At 45.0% G+C, this 22,137-nt stretch overlaps 2 protein-coding genes across 3 annotated transcripts; one reads left to right on the forward strand and one right to left on the reverse strand.

The window, feature by feature from the left end:
• The first annotated feature begins 446 nt into the window (after nucleotides 1–446).
• On the forward strand, nucleotides 447–6,788 carry LOC135680636 (polyadenylate-binding protein RBP45-like). Of its 2 annotated transcripts, none has more exons than XM_065194698.1 (8): nucleotides 447–565; nucleotides 687–1,076; nucleotides 1,425–1,902; nucleotides 4,087–4,142; nucleotides 4,220–4,350; nucleotides 4,440–4,536; nucleotides 4,635–4,808; nucleotides 6,502–6,788. In XM_065194698.1, exons 2-8 carry the CDS (start codon nucleotides 687–689, stop codon nucleotides 6,502–6,504), a joined length of 1,329 nt encoding a protein of 442 aa, XP_065050770.1. In that variant the 5' UTR covers nucleotides 447–565; the 3' UTR covers nucleotides 6,505–6,788. The 2 variants fall into 2 exon arrangements, with proteins under 2 accessions (XP_065050770.1, XP_065050771.1); XM_065194699.1 differs by having other exon boundaries at nucleotides 452–565; nucleotides 661–1,076.
• A 153-nt stretch (nucleotides 6,789–6,941) lies between these two features.
• On the reverse strand, nucleotides 6,942–22,024 carry LOC135680637 (tobamovirus multiplication protein 1-like). The gene is made up of 11 exons (XM_065194700.1): nucleotides 21,498–22,024; nucleotides 12,760–12,850; nucleotides 12,621–12,673; nucleotides 11,786–11,878; nucleotides 11,613–11,684; nucleotides 10,705–10,777; nucleotides 10,578–10,623; nucleotides 10,435–10,498; nucleotides 8,370–8,423; nucleotides 7,552–7,629; nucleotides 6,942–7,471 (listed from the first exon to the last, which is right to left on the reverse strand). Exons 1-11 carry the CDS (start codon nucleotides 21,636–21,638, stop codon nucleotides 7,391–7,393), a joined length of 846 nt encoding a protein of 281 aa, XP_065050772.1. The 5' UTR covers nucleotides 21,639–22,024; the 3' UTR covers nucleotides 6,942–7,390.
• Nucleotides 22,025–22,137: the final 113 nt, after the last annotated feature.

Below are 22,137 nucleotides of genomic sequence, written 5' to 3' on the forward strand. Positions count from 1 at the left end.
GGAGATTAATGTTACAACATTAATAATAAGTTCAGCAGAATTATGAGGCGAGTCGAGTTTTTTCTTTTACTTATTTAGTCATGAGGCATTTTCTATTCTTAATATTAGCAAATGTTATGTATATATTGATTATTTTTATGTATGTGTCTTTAGAATGCAATAAATAATATGGTCTGCTTTTAATTTATGAAGGCCCCCGAGAGCATCAATTTTCGCGCACAGAAGGCCCAGCCAAGATCACGCGTCGGATCCAACGCTGTGCGGCCCGCCGCCCGTCTTACCCTTACTATACGGGCCTCGTGATTAGAGGAGTGAGTCTATGGCTTTCTGTAAGGGTCCCACGTCGAGCCAACACAACTAACTGTCTTCTCACGTGGATCCGGTAGGATTCTGGGCAAGTGACAGAAAGTGCGGGACATATATTTCCCATTTGTTTTAATAATGTATATACTCCGATCTTTTTCTCGAGTCCTCCATATTTGGTCGTCTGTTTTTATGTTTTAGGGTTAGGGCTTTCTCCGACCTCATCGCTCCTTTCCTTCCGCCGCCTCCAAAGCTTATAGTGGTAAGACTTGTTCAGATCTCAGATCTCGAGTGCTCTGGTCGTCTTGGATCGCAATCTGCCATTGTATCATCCTATTTCGACGTTGGGGTTTCCAGATCTTGTTTCTTTTTCTGGTTCCAAGATGATGCAGCCGGCCGGCGGGATGGTGCAGCCCCCTCCGATGGCTCCGTCCCCGATGGACCAGCAGCCGCCACCGCAGCAGTGGACCGTGATGCAGCCGACACTGCAGCCGCAGTACTACCAGGCACCCCCGGCGCCGCCGATGTGGAACCAGCAGGCCACCCAGGTGCCGCCTCCGCTTCCCCAGCCCGTGCCGCAGCAGCCCCAGCCGCAATACCAGGCCCCTGCGCCGGTGCCACCTCCCCAAATGCAGTATCAGGCGCCGGCGCCCGTCCCGGCCATGGCGCCACAGCCGGCGTCCGCTGATGAGATTCGCACGCTTTGGATTGGAGACTTACCGTACTGGATGGAAGAGAGCTATCTCTACGGCTGCTTTGTTCATACCGGAGAGGTGCTCTCTCTCTCTCTCTCTCTCTGTCGTAGTTCATTATTTCTATGATTTTGTGGCTTATGCTGCTTGATGGTCTGATTTCTTGTACCTTTTGATGTTTATAGAACTTTAGTGTGAAATGATGTATACAATTAGTGGATTGTTTTGGTTTGAGTTGTGCCATGGCATTTGATATATCATGGTCTGAAAGTATATACAGTTATATTCTTTTTCTCTTTCAAATCCCCAGTTTTTATTATGTTTAGTTTCTCAATTGGGCATGCCTCCTAATCTGATTCTCGTTTATATACATTCACTCTTAGGATCAGCTTAGTGGCTGTTTTCTGATTCATACAAGTAATGATGCAGGTGGTTTCAGTTAAAGTTATCCGCAATAAGCAGACCGGGCAGTCAGAGGGTTATGGTTTTATTGAGTTTGTATCACGTGCGGCTGCAGATCGAATTCTTCAAACTTATAATGGTCAAGTGATGCCTAACACTGAACAGGCTTTCAGACTGAATTGGGCATCATGCGGAGCAGGTGAGAGACGCGGTGATGGTGCCGACTATACAATTTTTGTTGGGGACTTGGGTGCCGACGTCACTGATTATTTGCTGCAAGAGACATTCATGACCCGCTACGCATCGGTAAAGGGTGCCAAAGTTGTCACTGATCGACTGACTGGGCGATCTAAAGGTTATGGTTTCGTTAAGTTTGGTGATTTAAGTGAACAAACAAGAGCAATGACTGAGATGAATGGAATTTACTGTTCAACAAGACCGATGCGGATTGGTCCAGCTGCTAATAAGAACACTTTGGGTACCCAACAGCAGTATCCCACAAATGGTATGTGGCTATGTATTGTTTCTTGTACTTTTAATAGTATACTTATTTTTCATATTCTGCAGGGAACCATATAGTCTATGTTGCCACTTGACTAATTGATTGCATAGTTTGATATTATATTTTTAATTGCATCAGATGGAATGCATAGTGTGGTAGTGGAATCAGCTAAATATTATTATTAGTATTTTTATTTCCCCTCGTTCTCTTGAAGATAAGCGGCATTGCTTCGATTGATGTACAAAGTCATTTCCTTCCAGCACTTTCCTTTGTGAAATTGGGCTCATTTAAACATAGTTTCTAGTGAAGAACACTTATAGAAACTCATGTTGTCTCGAAGCAGGATGCCATGCTATCTTCATTTAGGGCTTGGACTTGACTTCCGCTGAGATGCATATCTCCTGTAGTGGTGGCCCCGGTAGGTCAGTGTTTTGATTATGTAATAATTTGGTTCTTTGTCCTCTTTGTGGCGTTTTATGCTACATTTTGTTTTGTTCTTTACTTAATTTGTGCAAGCTACCTTTGATCACTTTCAATTTCCTACTTGCTTTTGAGAATAATTCCTTCAGCTTTTGCTTTTGGCACCAGTCAATCAATTTATATAGCCTTTAGTTTTCACTTCTCCTCGAGTATATTGGGTTGGAGCCTGCAAAGAATTGCTGTTACAAGTGGATCAAACTTTTTTATTTTGTTCTTTATTCTTTTGCAGAATCATACATGAACCTTGTCACTATCTTCAGATTCTTTTTTATTTGTATTCATATCCCTTGTTCTGGGAAGAAATTGCAGTTCCCTTTGGTTAGTTTTATTCATATCCCTTGATGTGGCCTCCTTAGTTGTTTCTGGGTTAGATAACTCTAGTTCTTAATAATGCTACTGTTTCTTTTTTAAAATATCAATTCCTGTCTTAAGCCATTATTTGCATGGACGCTTCTAATACCAGCTTCAGTTGGTGAGTAATTTGAATCTGATGGGTTCTACAGAATATATTCTCAATTCGACATTGCTGACATTTCCAGATACAATGTTGGATATTTCACATGCTATCGAAGTATGTAGAGTTTTGTAGCAGCTTCCTTTCAGTTGATAACATTTGTTGGCAACTAAAGCATTTAATACTTTCAGTGAGAAATATTGAATACTATCAACTATTGTTCTATGTATTTGCTGTTTTATTTTTATTCCTTGCGTCAATTGCCTTGTTACTTAAATTGTGCCATTTCTCTTAATTGAACTTACTCTGCTTTATGACAAACCATCTCAAGTATCATAAGTTATGTCTCATCATATTCCTTATGTGTTATCTTTCTTTTTTCCTTTATATCATGCTTAGAGGATCCAACATTCGTATTTTGAAGTTGGTGTTGAAGTTGATAGAGCAAGAATCATACTTTGCTTGATCATGGCATTAAACCAATTTGGTAGTCATTTTACTAATGGAGTAGATATTTTGCATCTCAACCATACACTTGTTAGTCTTTTTGAAATCTTCCTGTGAACTTGTGACAACAACCAAGCCTTGAAGTTTTGATTTATATTTTCGAAGAGAACTTTAGCAAGGATACTAGTGAAAACATGGACCCCATCGTTAGATTGCCAAGTTTTTGACAAAATAAAAGGTTATTGATCCTATTGGCTTTCTCTTTGTATGTTGTTGAAGTAATTTGGTTGTTGATTGAGACTATTTGATGTATTATTTTCCGAAGCAATTGGTCATTTGCTTAAAATAATTTCTCATGTATATTTTTTTCCCCCTTACAATAGCACAAGTAAAAATGTATTTCTAGTTTCTGTTATAGTATCACCACAAAAACTGAAAACTATAACCTCTTTAATTTGTACACAATTATTAAATAAAAATTTCACTATTTCATTATTGGGTGGACTGTTACTGCATTTCAACAGGTATGTTATCTTGAATTAGGTCCTTTGTACTTACTTTTGAAAAGGTGCACAAGTTTTTTTCTAGTCTGACCAATTTGTATGAGTTTATACTTTATATTAAGATACCTTTTCAAATATGCGACTTCATAAATTGAAAAAATTGTCTGTGGCATTTTTTATTATGAAATTGTAGATTGTCTTAGATAGCTTAACTTTATCTTTTTTCTTGAATATTTTCTCTTTACCAATAAATGGTTTTAAGACTAAATTCAATTCACGAGTTACCTATATTGTTGTTTGCAGCTTCCTATCAGAATGCACAAGGTGCTGAGTCTGAGAATGATCCAAATAATACCACTGTGGGTATTTTGTTTAGCTTCTTATATGTGAGCAGTGTGGTACGATGTTTTTGAAATATATACTATGTGGATGCCAGATATTTGTAGGTGGGCTGGATACAAATGTTACAGATGATCATTTGCGGCAAGTTTTTAGCCCATATGGAGAAATAGTTTATGTAAAAATACCTGTGGGCAAGCGTTGCGGGTTTGTGCAATTTGCTAGCAGGTTTGTATTCCAAATCCCCCTGTCAAATGGTGTACTCTAAAGTTATTGTGAACTCTTTTCTTTTATATCAATTCGTTTGATCTTCTCAGGGCCAATGCTGAGGAGGCTTTGAGGATGCTAAATGGGACCCCGTTGGGTGGACAAAACATCCGACTTTCATGGGGTCGCAGTCCTGCAAATAAACAGGTTGAACATGTTTACCTTCTTAGCAGAGAGTTTGTTTTAGATGTTTTAAAGAGGTAAAGAGTCACGAAACATTTTTGCTCTCTTTCTTTGGTCATCAGCCTCAGCAAGATCCCAACCAGTGGAATGGGAGCTACTATGGATATGCCCAAAATTACAATACCTATGGATACACGCCTCCACAAGATCCTAATATGTATGCTTATGCAGCATATACTGGATACGGGAATTATCAGCAGCAGCAGCAGCCGCCGCCGCCACAACACCCACCTCAGGTAAGTGCTGTTGGTGATGATAATTTAATATGAATTTCTACTGTTTATGATTTATTAAAAAGTAGGAACAGTACCAGTGCATCTAATTGGTTGATGTAAGATCTGTGTATTATGCAGTAACTAGATGGTAGTTTGGGCAATGAACTCCGATATAATATATCATTGAGCTTGCTTGTTAGCTTCAGGCAGACGTTGGGGATAGTTTCTTCCCCTTTAGGTTTTTACATAATATTCTTGGCAACTTCTAGGACTATGCTTGCTTATTGTTCCTTGTCCATCTAAATCAAGTTGCATAAGCTCGACTTTCTGTTGTGGCAATCTTTATGCTGAAGTGCCTGCCTAGTGGAGCTTGATCTTTCCATTTGAATATTGAATAACCTTTTATGGGAACAGTGTTTACTGAGATAAACTCAAACTCAAACTGATTGTAGAGACAGTCTGAGAAAACATAAATTCAAACTGCACCGAAGTCTGATTCAGTTATTGCAGTTTGGTCTGATTCCTTTTATATATTGGAAGTATTTGGTTTGGTTTTATGTTGTCATGGTATGGATCAAAAAATTAAACTATATATATGTTTAGGTCTGTTTTGACTGTGTTATCTTCAACTGGTTTCTGTTTAGATTTTCAGACACTAAATCTCACTGGATCTATCATTATAGTAAGGTTTTCCTAGCATATTGTTTTCTTCCAATTTTTCTTCACATGATTAGTCACTTCATCAGTTCATCTCTCCCCCTGACCCTCTCAACCTTCCCCACCCCTCTCCTTCCTCACTTTGCTCACTTTGATGACATTTTACAGATGACCTGCACCCTGATGCAATGCGAACACTTCTCATCAATTGTTGTCATACTGGCTTCCATTTGCATACCTTTTAATGAAGAAGATCCACTCTTTAATTCCTTTAATGGGTGTCATTTTATCTATAAGGTTTTCTGTGTGCTGTCCTGTTCCGTCTTTCGTCATGCATTAGGTGATATCAGAGCAGGAGTTTGCATAATCTTTAATTTATTGCTTTTGTTTTATGTTAACTGGTATTGGAGCTGGGATTTGCGTGATTTGACGGCCGCATGTTAATTTATTCTCAAGATTTTGTTGTATGCAACCACATTCAGTCACTTGTGATCCTGCATCAATTTTCACCGGTTGTGCTTTAGTGTGACATTCTCGACAATTTCATCTCTTCTCTTCATTTTTTTAAAGAAAGTCTTCGAAAGATTGATCAATTGGACTGCCTGTATTTTTTAATTTAATTCATTGTATAGTTCATTTTCATTGAGATCACGAATTCTGAGTAGTTACTTTTAGTTTTTTTTGTTAGTAAAATGAAAAATGTGGAGTATTTTTAGGCTACATATCCCATGTAAAACGAGTTCCTCTAGGAGTTGTGGACAATGTTATAGCAATAATTACATGTGATACGCCGTTGTGTGTGGTTGAATTAATATAAGAAAGGTAATATATGATTCAGTCTAAATGGAAATGAATGATTAGATTATAGTTAATTATTTAAGGCAAATTTCTGCTATTGCTAACCAAGTTAGGTTCATCATATTTTGAATCTTGCTGATCCACACTTATCCACCCATTCATCATATTGGATGAAGTACACATGTTGATCTTATTATTATTCTTGGATCTCTCATCTTTCTGTGCCGATAGTCTAAATGATTTGTTAAAATTGTTGCAGTGATTCGCAGACCTGAGTGGTGCATATGCCGTACTAATGGTTCCTGAATATGAAGCTTTAGCCGTGCATCTGCTGGAAAAGATGGGTCTTCTTCACCCAGTTTACCACCAGTCTTGGTCATGTCTAGTCCTTTAGTTTCTATTATCCCTCCCGCTTAATGATGCTGTGTGAACTTGCAAGATTGCACGTAGTGGTTGAAGTATACTTGGCCCTGTTTTTTTTTTTTTTTTATGTTTTGTGGTGCTGCGATTATGCTTCTATTTAATTCAACTGTTTTTATTCTACTATGTTAATTAAGACTTTGTCATATCATGCCTTGTTTACATCCATCTACGGTACATATCCATTAAATCCAAAGATGCTAAGTGCCTGCAAAAAACCTACACTAAACTAGATTACTAGATTACCTTGGCATCACAAATTCATTAGCATCCACGACATTATAGCCAGGTAATGAAATTTTATAGTTTTTTTCCTGCAACATTCAGTTTCTAACAACTCCAATCCTCGAACAATCACATTCACGAATCTGGTATCACAGTTCACTGTCCAAATATCCCCAAATCCCACCCGAGAGACCAGGTAATGAGATCAAATATTTCTTCTTCATCACTCGATCCTAACAGCTCCACACCTCAAATTTACTTATTTGTCTGTAGGAAGTTCTGCAAATGTAAAGCTAATTTCCGAGAAAATCATCATTCATAACGAGGGTCACCGGTCAGTTCCTACAACTTGGAAAACTATAAACACGGACTATAAACACGGAGTACGCACGCAAAATGATAGCCTTGAGCCTCTTTTAAGGGCTTCGAAATGCCACAATGTTGGAACAGACGTTGAGTTCAATCGTCCCAACGACAAGCTCATAGTGCTACTTTGATCCCTGCTACTGGATAGGGTGGTATTGTGCTGATACTCGCTTTGGGGGAAGCTTTCGGAGTATGTAAAGAACGAGTATCTCGGTCATCTGTCAAAGCAACAATCACAGTATTAGATGGTTGGTTGCGATAAACAAGCTGTTTTATGGAACCAACAGATCAAACATACCAAGTAAAATATGAGATCCAAAATGGGATGATCCAAAACCTCAAGAGATGCATTTGCATCAAACGCAGATAACCCAACCTACAATAAAGGAGAAAAAACATGTACACAAGCATGAGTTTATGAATTGCGCTTCTTGGAAGCATTAGTGCTATACTCTAGTTTAATAAACAGCTTAAAGGGATCAACTTGCAAAGATATCGGCTCAATGAACAATCTCTAACTACAAACGAAGCTTACAGAATAAACCCTACAATGATATTAAAGCTGTAAATGAAATTTAAAATGAAAAAAAGTCTTGTGAGGGTACACTGTGGCAACGATAGAAAAGTTCAAATTCCAGATGTAGGAAAGTTGCATAGGTTCACTTGACATCAGGCTCTACTTTGATGTAGCCTACCAGTAATCTAGTGTCATCATTTTTCTCTGGGTCTCTTTTTGACCTCACAATCTATGTGCTCACCACCTTAGTTAGATTCAAACTCAAGATGATTAAGCATAGCATTTGATATCCATTCCCAAGGCGTACTAACTAGCTGTTCGATCATATAGTTAACTTGACAAATTGTGAAGTTCTAATAGCACAACTGAAACAGAATATGGATGACCTAAAATGAAAAAAAAAAAAAAAAAGACTGGAGAACAGTCTTCGGAAAGAATGGCATGTCTTTAAAGCACTCGTTGGTACGAAAAATTCAGATGCAGCTTTATGCAAACCATCTTGCAATTGTTTTACCAAGGTGTCAGCAGAATTATATTGAACGGTATACTGAAACTTCATGAACAACAATGCACAAGTATTATTCAAGATATCTACTCACCACAAAGCATCGTACAAGAAAGCAGGTGAAGCATATAGCTGTGACAGATCCAACCTGCATCACATTCCAAATACCTGATTATTATTATTTATCTGAAACAGCATTACCTTCTTTAAAAGCTTTATAGCATAAAACAATCTTAAATAAATTGCAATTGATAATGCTGATTCTAATTGCTGATGTTAAGGTGCTACCAAGCGATCTGAATTCACAAAGGGTGACCTTTCACTAATTATTAATAGTAGGTTACAAATAAGTGAAAGGAACAATTATATATAAACAAAAGCTGTACCACAATAACCCACATGGGCCATCCACTCACCTACAGAAATTATATTTGTATCTACACATGACTGCACTACATATCTCTCTTCCAGGAATCTCAACAAACCTGAGGAACAGCCATCCTGATAAAGGCTGATGTAGGGTACTTTGTATCAAAGATAGCAAATTTGGGTACCAGACACATGCCAATTGCTGGTCAAACAGGTTAGGGTTCGATATGCATCAGTGAATTGACACATTGTATGCCAATAAGTACTGTGGTATGGTGGTTTCACATGTACACCATAAACTGTAGTGTTCCCCTTTGCATTGGTATATTAACTACTATAAGCTTTTGATCCAGAAATGCTTCGAAGTGGTTATTGGCTGATAAAAATACTAAAAAGTTATAGACCATAAACAAAAAGAGGACAAGTCTACTCTTGCATCTTCATGACTTGGGTAAAGGTTTGGACTAGGTCTTTTGGAATGTTGGTTGGGCAAAGGCCTCTTTCTTATTGATTTATCATATTTTTTATAAGGTGTAGGCCTGCCTTGAATTTACCTAAAAAAATTACAGGGAAAGTCTAAACCAAGGATTGAAATTTCGTACCGTACTAAAATTTCGAGACATGTTCGGTATGGTACGGTACGGTACTATATACCGAGCGATATATATATATATATATATATATATATATATATATATATATATATATATATATATATATATATATATATATATATATATATATAAGAGGTAAACCACTCAATATACCTCTCTTCTCAGGTGATGTCGCAGAAAAAAAAAGAAAAAATTTACGACATCGCAGAAAAAAAAAAATTTACAACGTCGTATCTCTTCTCGGGCGACATCGTAGAAAAAAAAAAAGAAATTTCGTTGAGGCATTGCCTCTCTTCGCCTGCGACGCCGATACTCTTCTCCTTGCGCGCGAGTGAGAAGTCACCGCAAACGAGGATAGCAGCGCCGATCTCAGGTTCTCTTTTTTTAAAAAAAAAAATTTCTTATTTCTTTCTTCCCCTTCTACCTCTTCTTTCACCTTCTCCCTCTTTCTTCTCCCTCGGTCACCGTCGACTCCCTCTTTCTTCTCCCTCGATCACCATCGACGCTACCGCTCGGTAGCGGGTGGTCCGTGTACCGGTCTGCTGACGGACCGGTACAGACGGTATCATTCGGTATTGCAAACCTTGGTCTAAACAGACAAGCTTGGTATATGTTTACAAAATTAACAATCTTTTGCAGAAAGATAGATTATTAGGGAAGGCCTCATTCTTATTAATTTATCATATTTTTTATGAGGTGTAGGCCTGCCTTGAATTTACCTAAAAATATTACAGGGGAAGTCTAAACGTACAAGCTTAGTATACGTTTACAAAATTCACAATCTTTTGCAGAAAGATAGATTTATTAGGTAAGAAAAAGCAAAAGAAAATTTGTTATTATTTTCACCAAATTCTAAAGCTACCAGACATTGTTTCAGGAAACAACTATATCTGCTAGATTTCTTTTTTTTTTTTTGCTGTTCTGCTAAACACTAAAACCACTAAAAACACATGGCTTTGGAAAGTAAAATATCTTTCAGCTGGTTTGTGAAGCAATTGACTAGGAGTATTGCATGTGCAGTACATGTCTCGTTCTTTAATGAAACTTGGGTTTCACAGTTTGAATGGAAGTAACAGGAAGCTATCAAAACCTTTAAATGCTGGATAGCATGCTTATTCTCACTGTTATATGTTCAATATTTCTTACATCTGTTAAATCATTGTTCAAAAGAAGTACCTCATGAAGTTTCTTTCTCCTCCCTTTTGATTCAATTGGGAACCGCCTTAGCATGAGAAACAGCCTAGGGAAAAGAACAAGGAGAATGCCAGTGAACAGGGTCAAGATATCCTATATCCTTGCAAACAGAAGCTTACTATTACCTGCCCCCATAAAGCAAGAAGCCCAATGCAGCTATAAAGGATACCGCTGAAATTACAAAAGTGTAAACTTAATTACAATTATATGATTAAACTAAAAATCAATGATGGAAAGCAGAGATTGCATTACCTGCTATAAAGATCTTTCCAATTAACTCGATTATGTTGCTGTCATTTATCCAAAGGTATATCCAGATACAAAACTGACAAATTATAGATCTCCATGAGCACCAAAATAATGTGAAAAAATACACTATATAATGCAGTAACTTGAGTTCAATGGGGACCTAGCATATTGAATCACTTAACTTTCTCATGTGATATTGCATAAAGAGATAATTAATTAGAATTTTCTAGCATACGCTAAAATGAAGCAAGAAAGAATGAAGCCTACTAAACTGAAAGCTAAGCAAATTGCTCAGACAACTACCACACAAGTCAATAAATTCAGTGCCAAAGTTTGTTTCTAGGTCAACTTGAATTGGACACTAGCAGATCAGGTAGCTTGCAGACTTTGTTGATCTGGAGTGCACCCATTTACATAGCCAGGAGGAGCAGCAATAAGAGAACAATTGATGAAGGAAGAAGAGTAAAACTACCAATTTTTCATTGGCAATAGCCATAAAGGAAAATAAACCACAATCAAATAAATTTTGGTCTTGTTGGTTCAAATAGACTACGATTGTCTCAAAGACAAATTGATGATCTTCTCAAAGTCTTTGACTGGAGTCATCAGACTATGATCTTATGTGCTTTTATAATTCATTTAAGTGCAGTAGCAGACCAAACGAAACCCTTATCCTGAAGCCATTCAAAACTGTGTAATTATCTAGTACAGGTTTTCCAAAATCAGTCTGCATAGTTCTGCTGCTCCAACTCAAAGAATACAGTACAACCCAACTCAACTAAATAAATCAATCATAATAATCAGTATTTGGTCCAAGAAAATATTGATTCCTTGACACATCATTTATCAATTTAACCACTGAAAGAAAATGCATGAAAGAGAAAATTAAAAGCAGTGGTGGAAGCATAAACCTGAATAACATAAATTACAACATTAACACAGATGTATACGATCCTTAGTTTGTCTGTTGCAAGACTTCTTGCCTGAAAATTTAAGAAAAATGAATTTTATTAAGATGCTGAATATGTGCTATGAATAAAACGCATTGTCATGCATATGACTAAAAAATAATTAGCAAACTTGCCTGATAGTATATCTCTGCCCAGAACAGGACAAGCAATGTGTATGTAGAGAAGAACAACAAACCAGGAAGATCTAATAGAGCTAAAGTAAATACCTAGTAGAAGAACAACAAAATATCCATATCAGTTACCAAACCTGGTAAATAACTATATCAAACAATAATCAGATGCTTGAAAAAGAGAGAAATTTTAGAAATAAAAAGTCACAAAATGATGTCACCCTGTAAAGAAATGTAAAACAAGCTACCAATATAACCAAATAGAAAGCATGACCAGTAGAGACGGTTAGAAAAATAAGCCTGTTATCTACTTGATATCACAGGCACCCGAAGTTGGGACTACTAAAGCTGCTCAATGACCTAACCAGAAAATTCTGGACCTCTAACCATCTAGCACAGATTAAAGGGCAAACAACTAATCTAAGCAAAATGAAGGATTTTAATGGTTACTGCTTGTTTATTCACATAGCAGAATTTGGACCTAAAGGTTTACACTTTGACCAAGCTTTGGCTGGAAACTATATAAATTGTTCAAGAATTTATTCACAACTCCTCTTAGCAAGATAATTGTGACAGAGTTCTTTAAATTAACATATTAATTTTTACTAAACATAATTACTTATTAGAAGAGGGGAAGTAGAAAGAAAACTCTAAATCATGAGCGAGAACTGTTAATACTTGTGCTCTGCTTACATTTTGCTCTCTTCCGAATTCTTATAGCAATAAACTTACTTCTTTATGAGTCCCGAACTCTTGTTCACTCCCTGACCCTTTATCAACATAGAAACCTAGATGCCTCATTAGAACAGGTTGTTGACTAGCAGTAAATCACATTTACCTTGTGCCGAAAAAGAAATACTTGAGCATGAAATCCAAACTCAATAGCACGTACTGCAACAAATATTAAATATTAGTAATTGCTAATGAGCATTGAAATTAAAAGTAATAGTGATCACTGATCAAGTTGTTGCATTCACCTCCATTTACAATAAAGTTCATAAAATGGAAAACCTTCTGTGTCGTCCAACCAAATTCAGGCACTCGTAGCTGGATCCTGATCAGTTGAACCTGAAGATGATGTATAGAAATTCAGGAACTCCATACTCCAACCAAGATATGTAGATGTATGGACCTTCTTGGGATTGCCAACAATGGATTGGAAGACAATAGAAAATCAGATCAGATTTTTTTTTAATTTTTGAGGTAAAAATCGATTATCATATCCAATTAAATATTGGTAAAATGAACACAACCGACGAATGGCCCCAGCATTTGTTACTGATGGTTACAGGACAAAAGCCAACTCAACCTACAAAAGCACAAACCAACAAGCAGCAAACAATGAACACCCCACTGAACATCAAACAACCAGAAACTGTTATCTCAGAAGTTGTTTTGATAGCACTATTTTAATTATTAAAACACCCGATCTTCCTAGGAGGTGCAAAATTCATAGTTCTAAAACTAAAACAAGGAATTTTAAAGCGCTCACTGCTGTGTCTACTTCCCTCTTGAAATTACAGCATCTTATCGGCAGACTATAAAACTTGAAAAACAATTACTCATCTAGTCCCTGTACCTTCTAAAATCACACTAACCAGCAGACTATAAAACTACCAGCGATATAACATTAATCTTGATAGGGGTAAAAATGGCTTGGCTGTCCTGCCCTGCCAGGTGGACGCACTGCCCAAGGAAGCAAACTTTAATGCCGACCTGATGGGAGCACGTCAACCGAGGCTCGCCCATACCCTGCGGCAGCTCGGTCCTCCACGCAGCCCTAGTGGCCATGTCAGACGCCACGCGGGGCACTGTCCTGCCCCTGCAAGCAGCCACATCAGGTAACATCAAACTCATCTATAAATACCCCCAAGTTATAAATGAGAAAGGGGGGGCTCCTGGGCTGGAAAGGAACTCACTCAAACACAAGCACCACTCACACTCGGAGGCTTCTCTTCCTCCAAACTCCTCTCCGCTTTCACTTACTTGATCGTCGGAGGGGTCGGGCCGAGCTCCCGGCCCGACCTGTGTGCAGGTGCGAGACGGTGTCGCCTCTTCCCGGCGCTGCGGCGGAGCTGCCTCCCGACCCGAACCGCCGACCCGACCTGCCGAACCGACCTCCCGACCCGAGCCTCCGTGAGCGGCCGCCGGGAGACCAAAGGGGGACGTCGCCAGAGATCCCCGACATCCAGACCCCTGAACCAGCCGCGTCGGCCCCGAGGCCACGGCTAAAAAAGTTACTTTCCGTAACAGATTGGCGCTAGAAGGAGGGCCCGAATGTCGAGGGATCCTCATACTGATCCCAACGCACTCCCTGCCGACACGGATCTGCTCCTGCCCGAGGGCGCTCCAAGCGTCCCCTCGCCGGTGTCATCCGAGGCCTTCCACGACCTCGCTCGTCAAGTCCGAGCTCTGACGGATATGGTGCAAACCATCATCCCGCTCGTCTTCCAACCGAGAACCCCACTTATGGCTCAACCGCTACGGCAACGAGAGCCGCCCAATCGGGCTCACATGATTCAGCCCGAGATATCATCTTCGGAATCAACGGACACCCTGCAAGCCCAGCTATGTTTTCTCAGTCAGCGACTCGACGAACTAGAGAAGGAGTTTCGTAACTCAGGGGGGGAGCTCGGGACAGAAACACACCGAGGATCTCCGTTCGCACCAGAGATTCGAGATCACGTGGTTCCCCCGAACTTCCAGCTCCTTCCTCTGGATGCATACGACGGCGCCACTGACCCAGCGAACCATGTCGCCGCTTTCTGTGCCCAACGGGCGCTCTATGGAACGTCTGATGCCTTGATGTGCAGGGCGTTTCCCACGACCCTGAGGGGCCCAGCCCGCATATGGTATAGCGGCCTGGAGGCCGGAACGATCAGTTCCAACTTGCTAAGGATTTCGAACTCCACTTCACAGCCCACGCCCGGCCAAATCCCTCTGCGGCACTGCTCCTCGGACTCAAACAAAGAGAGGACGAGCCCCTCTCACATTTCGTGGATCGCTTTGCCACGCAAATCCGGAGCTTACCGGACACTCACCCCTCTCTGTTTATGCAGGCATTCATGGTAGGCCTGCGACCTTCCAGATTATGCTGGTCCCTCGTAGAGCGACCTCCCACCACAGTATCAGATATGCTCCAGCGAGCCAACCAGTATATCACGGCGGAAGCTTGGGTGACCGCAAGGAAGAGTGACACTGAGCAACGCGCCCCGCAGCAGCGGTCAAGCACCCGCGGTCGCTATCTGGTGTAATCCTCATGCAAGGAATCTAGCCTCTTCCACAGTCTCTTCCAAGTGAAAGCTCCATGCTTACCTGACCGCCTCTCGGCTCACGGTTAGCTTCGGTCTAACCCTCCTCCTTTTTTGCATTCACACGGCTCGGTCGTAGACGGCCCGAGTCCACCTTAGAGCGGCCTGCGCGCCTGGGCGGTGTCTCTCGGTCGCAGCCTGCCTGCACCGAGCACCTCGGCCAATCACTGCCGAAATCTACCACGGCGCGGCCTGTCCGCCTTTGTCGTGTACCTCGGCTGCATGGTGCCCGAGTCCACGTCCTCGCGTCCTGCCCGCCTGCGTCGTGCTACTCGGTCGCATGACCCTCGCGACCACGCCTGCGCGGTCACCCCGCCTGCGTCGTACTCCTTGGCTCCATGTTCCCGAGACAGACCAGTGCCGCCAGTACGCCCGCGTCGTGCCCCTCGGCTCCATAAACCCCGAGACACGTCTGCGCGGCTAGCCTGCCCGCGCCGAACTCCACGGCCATATCCACCTGGTCTACGTCCCTCGGTCGCAGCCTGCCTGCACCGAGCACCTCGGCCAATCTCTGCCGAGACCCACCTCGGCACGGCCCGACCGTCTGTCGTGTACCTCGGCTGCATGGTGCCCAAGTCCACGTCCTCGCGACCACGCCTGCGCGGTCACCCCGCCTGCGTCGTGCTCCTTAGCTCCATGTTCCCGAGACAGACCAGTGCCGCCAGTACGCCCGCGTCGTGCCCCTCGGCTCCACACCCCCCAAGACACGCCTGCGCGGCCAGCCTGCCTGCGCCGAGCTACTCGGCCATATTCACTCCCGAGTTCACCTCAGCGCGGTCTGCCCGCCTGAGCGGTGTTCCTTGGCCGCACTGCCGAGCTCCCCTCAGAGCAGCCTGCCCGCCTGAGCGATGTCACTCGGCCGTAGCCTGCCTGCGCCGAACTTCTCGGCCACACCCTATCGGGTTTACCTCAACACAGCCTGCCCGCCTGAGTTGTCTCTTCGGCCCGAGCCATCTCCTCGGCCGCATAGCGCCCGAGATGCACCTGCGCGGCCTGTCCGTCTGCGTCGTGTTACTCATTCGCATGGCCCTCGCGACCACACCAGCGCGGTCGGCCCGCCTGCGTCGTGCTACTCGGTCGCATGGTCCTCGCGAACACGCCTGCGCGGTCTGTCCATCTGCGTCGTGCTCCTCGGCTCCTCGGCTTTACGCCACCCGAGACCACACCTGCGCGGTCACCCCGCCTGCGTTGTGCTCCTCGGCTCTTCGACTCTACGCCACCCGAGACCACACCTGCGCGGTCACCCCACCTGCGTTGTGCTCCTCGGCTCTTCGGCTCTACGCCACCCGAGACCACACTTGCTCGGCCAGCCCGCCTGCGTCGTGTTCCTTGGCCCCATGTTCCCGAGACAAGCCCACGCGGCCTACCCGCCTGTGTCGTGTTCCTTGGCCCCATGCCTCCCGAGACACGCCGACACGGTCGGCCCTCCTGCGCCTTGCCCCTCGGCCATACGTTGCCGAGCTCCCCTCAGAGAGGCTTGCCTGCCTGAACGTCGTCACTCGGCCGCAGCTTGCCTACGTTGAACTCCGGGGCCGTTCACCGCCGAGTTCACCTCAGCACGGTCAGTCCGCCCCCTGCCTTGTTAGGATCAAGAGCACTAAGAGGGGAGGGGGTGAATTAGTGCAGCGGAAATCTTATAATAATTTAAAAACCAAAAGCTGCGTTCGTTCAAAAACTATTATGATGCAAAAGCAAATTCTCAGTTTGTATCTAAGTGCAGTTTGCGTCTAAGCGCAGATTGCGTTTAAGCGCAGTTTTGCGTCTAAGCGCAGTTTTGCGTCTAAACTCAGATTTACGTCTAAATGCAGATTTACGTCTAAACGCAGATTTACGTCTAAACGCAGTTTTACGTCTAAACGTAGTTTTACGTCTAAACGCAGTTTTACGTCTAAATGTTGAAACTCGTTCGTAAAATCATAGAGGACAGATTGCAGTTATTAATAGGATTAAAATGTAAGCGTAAACTGCAAAGACGCTCGTTCGTAAAAGCACGGAAAACAGTTCTGCAGAATCAAACGTAAACGTAAACTGTAATGTATGAAAATACGAGTTTACGTCTGAATGCAGATTTGGAAGAACAGCACTTAGAACTTGTTCGTGAAAGCGCAGAGAGCAGTAGTGATGAGGGAGGTTTGCAGTAATGATAAAGTGCTCGAAAATAAACGCAAACCAGAGATTTAGAGTGGTTCGGTCAGCCTTGACCTACTCCACTTTTGGCTTCCTCCACCGATGAGGTTGCCGACGTCAACTAGGTGCCTTCCTTCAATGGGCGAAGGCCAAACTTCCCTCTTACAATTTCTCTCCTTTTGGCAGGCTTAGGAGACAACCTTTACAGACCTTTCTCTCCTCACTTTACAATTGAAAACTTGAAGAACAGAAGGAGGAGACTTAAAGGCTTTACAACACTTTTGAGCTCTTTAGAATCACAGAAAAGATCACGATTTCGGTATGGGTCTGTATCTTTTCAGTGCTGAATGGGTGGGGTATTTATAGGCCTCAACCCAATTCAAAATTCGAGCTCAAAACGATCAAATCGATCAAATCCCAGAATTCTGGGATCAGGCGGTTGCACCTCTCGACTGGAGAGGTGGCACCGCCTGGCAGAGCTCGAAGACTGAGCTCTGCCGATTGCTTCTCTCTGCCAGAGCTCGAAGACTGAGCTCGATGGTTGCATCACCTGGCAGAGCTCGAAGACTGAGCTTGGTGATTGCATCACCTGGCAAAGCTCGAAACTGAGCTCGGTGGTTGCATCACCTGGCAGAGCTCCAAGCTGAGCTCAGGCTGATCCACCTCTCTGCCAGAGCTCGAAGACTGAGCTTGGTGAATGCATCACCTGGCAGAGCTCGAGACTGAGCTCAGGCTGATGCACCTCTCTGCCAGAGCTCGAAGACTGAGCTCGGTGGTTGCATCGCCTGGCAGAGCTCGGAACTTGAGCTCTGGCGGTGCAACCTCTTGGCTGGGGCGGTTGCACCTCCCAGCCTCGCAGCCCAGGCGGTTGCACCTCCTGGCTGGGGCGGTTGCACCTCTCAACCCCACAGCCCAGGCGGTTGCACCTCCTGGCTGGGGCGGTTGCACCTCTCAACCCCACAGCCCAGGCGGTTGCACCTCCTGGCTGGGGCGGTTGCACCTCTTGGTGCAATCAGGGTCCGAATGGTTCACTCCATTCGGCCCACTTTGAATCTTTTCAGGGGCCCAATTGCCCCAAGATTAAGCTAATGGGATCACCTCCCATTTTCATGCTTAATCATCATGCTAACTACGATTAACTCTAAGACAACTTCTGCAGCTTTGCTCCGATGCGTCAATCGCTTCTTCCGGCGAGTTTCCTGCCAACTTCCGTCGATCAACCGATAACCCTCGGTGATCCTTCTGCGGACATCCGGCATACTCCTGGACTTTGCGACGATCCACTTGGCGAGTTCCGACGAGCTTCGCTTGGCAAGCTTCTGGACTTCTCGGATCTGTTCTCTCTGAACCTCCGACGACCGTCCGAACTTCCGTCGAACTCTCGAACTCCCAACGTGATCATGATCTTGACTCCGGCGCAACTCCTGCTGCTTGTCTTACTCTCATCGTAGTTAATCCTGCACAATTAAAACAAAACTTCAATCGAGACAATTAATCCTAAGCAATTAACCAAGTTGTCCGACATGTCATTGGTCCCTCGACGCTTCGTCCGATTCTTCGGCGCATCGTCCTCTCGTGCAGCCTATTGCCCAATCGGCCAGTTGACTCCGCAACTCCGATATCCTTGGCACAATACCCGCTCTTCTTGGCCCGATGCCCGAGTCCACGGCCCGAAGCCTTCTGTCGATACGTCGACCGATCCACTGGCCCGACGTCCAATCTTCTGACATGTTCCTTCGGCACAATATGATTTTCCTGGTTTAATTGTCTCATCCTGATCGAAGCATCCTGCGTCACTCAAAACGCAGATTAAATCATAAACATATATCAAGTAGTTTCATCATCAAAATACGAGATTCAACATGCCTTGCTCCTCGGTCGCGTAATGCCCGAGGTACTTCAGCGCGGTCACCCCGCCCCTGCCTTACCCCTTGGTCGCGTAATCCCGAGACCACACCTGCGTGGTCACCCCGCCTGCGTTGTGCTCCTCGGCCTTCGGCTCACCTGCGCGATCACCCCGCCTGCGTTGTGCTTCTCGGCCTTCGGCTCACCTGCGCGGTCACCCCGCCTGCGTTGTGCTCCTCGGCCTTTGGCTCACCTGCGCGGTCACCCCGCCTGCGTTGTGCTCCTCGGCCTCCGGCTCACCTGCGCGATCAGCCCGCCTGTGCTGTGCTCCTCGGCCCTTATCGGCTCCATCGGCTCCGAGTCCAACCCTGCTCGGCTTCCTGACTAAGTTGCGCACCTCGGCCCCATGTTCCCGAGACATACCAGTGCCGCGTTGTGATCCTGACGTCTGGATATGGCCGTGGAGTTCGGCGCGGGCAGGCTAGCCGCGCAGACGTGTCTCGGGGTTTATGGAGCCGAGGGGCACGACGCGGGCGTACTGGCGGCACTGGTCTGTCTCGGGAACATGGAGCCAAGGAGCACGACGCAGGCGGGGTGACCGCGCAGGCGTGGTCGCGAGGGTCATGCGACCGAGTAGCACGACGCAAGCGGGCAGGACGCGAGGACGTGGACTCGGGCACCATGCAGCCGAGGTACATGACAGAGGCGGATAGGCCGCGCCGTGGTAGATTTCGGCAGTGATTGGCCGAGGTGCTCGGTGCAGGCAGGCTGCGACCGAGGGACACCGCCCAGGCACGCAGGCCGCTCTAAGGTGGACTCGGGCCGTCTACGACCGAGCCGTGTGAATGCAAAAAAGGAGGAGGGTTAGACCGAAGCTAACCGTGAGCCGAGAGGCGGTCAGGTAAGCATGGAGCTTTCACTTGGAAGAGACTGTGGAAGAGGCAAGATTCCTTGCATGAGGATTACACCAGATAGCGACCGCGGGTGCTTGACCGCTGCTGCGGGGCGCGTTGCTCAGTGTCACTCTTCCTTGCGGTCACCCAAGCTTCCGCCGTGATATACTGGTTGGCTCGCTGGAGCATATCTGATACTGTGGTGGGAGGTCGCTCTACGAGGGACCAGCATAATCTGGAAGGTCGCAGGCCTACCATGAATGCCTGCATAAACAGAGAGGGGTGAGTGTCCTCGGGGCCGACGCGGCTGGTTCAGGGGTCCGGATGTCCTGGTTAGCGCTAGAAGGAGGGCCCGAATGTCGAGGGATCCTGGGGGTCCGATGCATGGCTTCTTACTTCAGGTGGGCTGGTTATGCGGATGCGAGGCGTACGACGCAGGCGGACTAGCCGTGCGGACGCGTCTCGTGCAACATGGGGCTGAGGAGTTCGGCGCGGGCGTTGTGATCCTGGCGTCTGGATATGGCCGTGGAGTTCGCGGACCCCCAGGATCCCTCGACATCCGCATAACCAGCCCATCTGAAGAGAAGCCATGCATGCAAGAACCGACGCATAGCTCCTTTCGGGGGGGGGGGCATATGATAGGGGTAAAAATGGCTTGGCTGTCCTGCCCTGCCAGGTGGACGCACTGCTCAAGGAAGCAAGCTTTAATGCCGACATGATGGGAGCACGTCAACCGAGGCTCGCCCATACCCTGCGGCAGCTCGGTCCTCCACGCAGCCCTAGTGGCCATGTCAGACGCCACGCGGGGCACTGTCCTGCCCCTGCAAGCAGCCACATCAGGTAACATCAAACTCATCTATAAATACCCCCAAGTTATAAATGAGAAAGGGGGGGCTCCTGGGCTGGAAAGGAACTCACTCAAACACAAGCACCACTCACACTCGGAGGCTTCTCTTCCTCCAAACTCCTCTCCGCTTTCACTTACTTGATCGTCGGAGGGGTCGGGCCGAGCTCCCGGCCCGACCTGTGTGCAGGTGCGAGACGGTGTCGCCTCTTCCCGGCGCTGCGACGGAGCTACCTCCCGACCTGAACCGCCGACCCGAACCGCCGACCCGACCTGCCGAACCGACCTCCCGACCCGAGCCTCCGTGAGCGGCTGCCGGGAGACCAAAGGGGGACGTCGCCAAAGATCCCCGACATCCGGACCCTGAACCAGCCGCGTCGGCCCCGAGACCACGGCTAAAAAAGTTACTTTCCGTAACAAATCTGAAGAAAGATGGTTTTCTAAGAAATTACATATAGAGAATACATAGTTGAACATACAGAAATCAGAGGCAAACAAATCCTAAATTGCCCAAGTAATATAGTCCTAGAGAGAGCAAGAAAGCATCAAAACTCAGAAGTTTTATAATATAAATGTAATCGCAAAAATGAAAGCAGCTCAGAGTCCGGGATACCAACAACAAAATCACAACTTTAACATGCAGATCCAACAATTAGATGGCGTAGAGGAAGAGAAAGAGATGATAAGAGCGTAACCAGGGCGACGGAGGAGACAAGGGCATAGGCGGCACAGAGGAAGTAGAAGACCCCATCCTGCCACTGCCGCGACTCGTTGATCTCATCCCACCAATTCGAGAGCCTCCCACCCGCCAAGATCGATTGCTCCATCACCGACATCTGATCGAAAGAATCTCTCTCCGCCTCCCAATTCCAAAAGACCAAGCAAAGCAAAATCGAACTTTTCCGAAGCAAATAGAGGAATTTACAACTCCCAGATTCAAGAACGCGAAAGAATAATCGAGGGGGCTCTGGGAACGGAGAGAAGGCCCCGGCACGTTGGACGGGAGAGCCGACAACAAGAGAATGTTACATTTGCCCCCGGCTTAGCAAATTATTCACGGTGTCGTCCGGCCTTGATCCATCAAGCAACCCACGTCGACTGGCGGCTTCGTGTCGGAGACCATCTTTTAGCCCACCCGCGCGAGTTTAGCGGACTGGCTCTCGTGGTGGCTGCGTTTACCTCCGGCTGATCGTGTCCGGTTCTTCCGTTCGAGGGCTAATTACTCCGTACCTTATTTGCTCTGTCGTCATCAATTATATCGAAGAATTAATCTAAAAAATAATTGTTTTTATTTTTAATAATTTATTTTTATAAAATATAATTTTAATATTTCAT

This window comes from Musa acuminata, chromosome BXJ1-8 (assembly GCF_036884655.1).
Source record: "Musa acuminata AAA Group cultivar baxijiao chromosome BXJ1-8, Cavendish_Baxijiao_AAA, whole genome shotgun sequence".
In the NCBI taxonomy this organism is placed as follows: domain Eukaryota; kingdom Viridiplantae; phylum Streptophyta; class Magnoliopsida; order Zingiberales; family Musaceae; genus Musa; species Musa acuminata.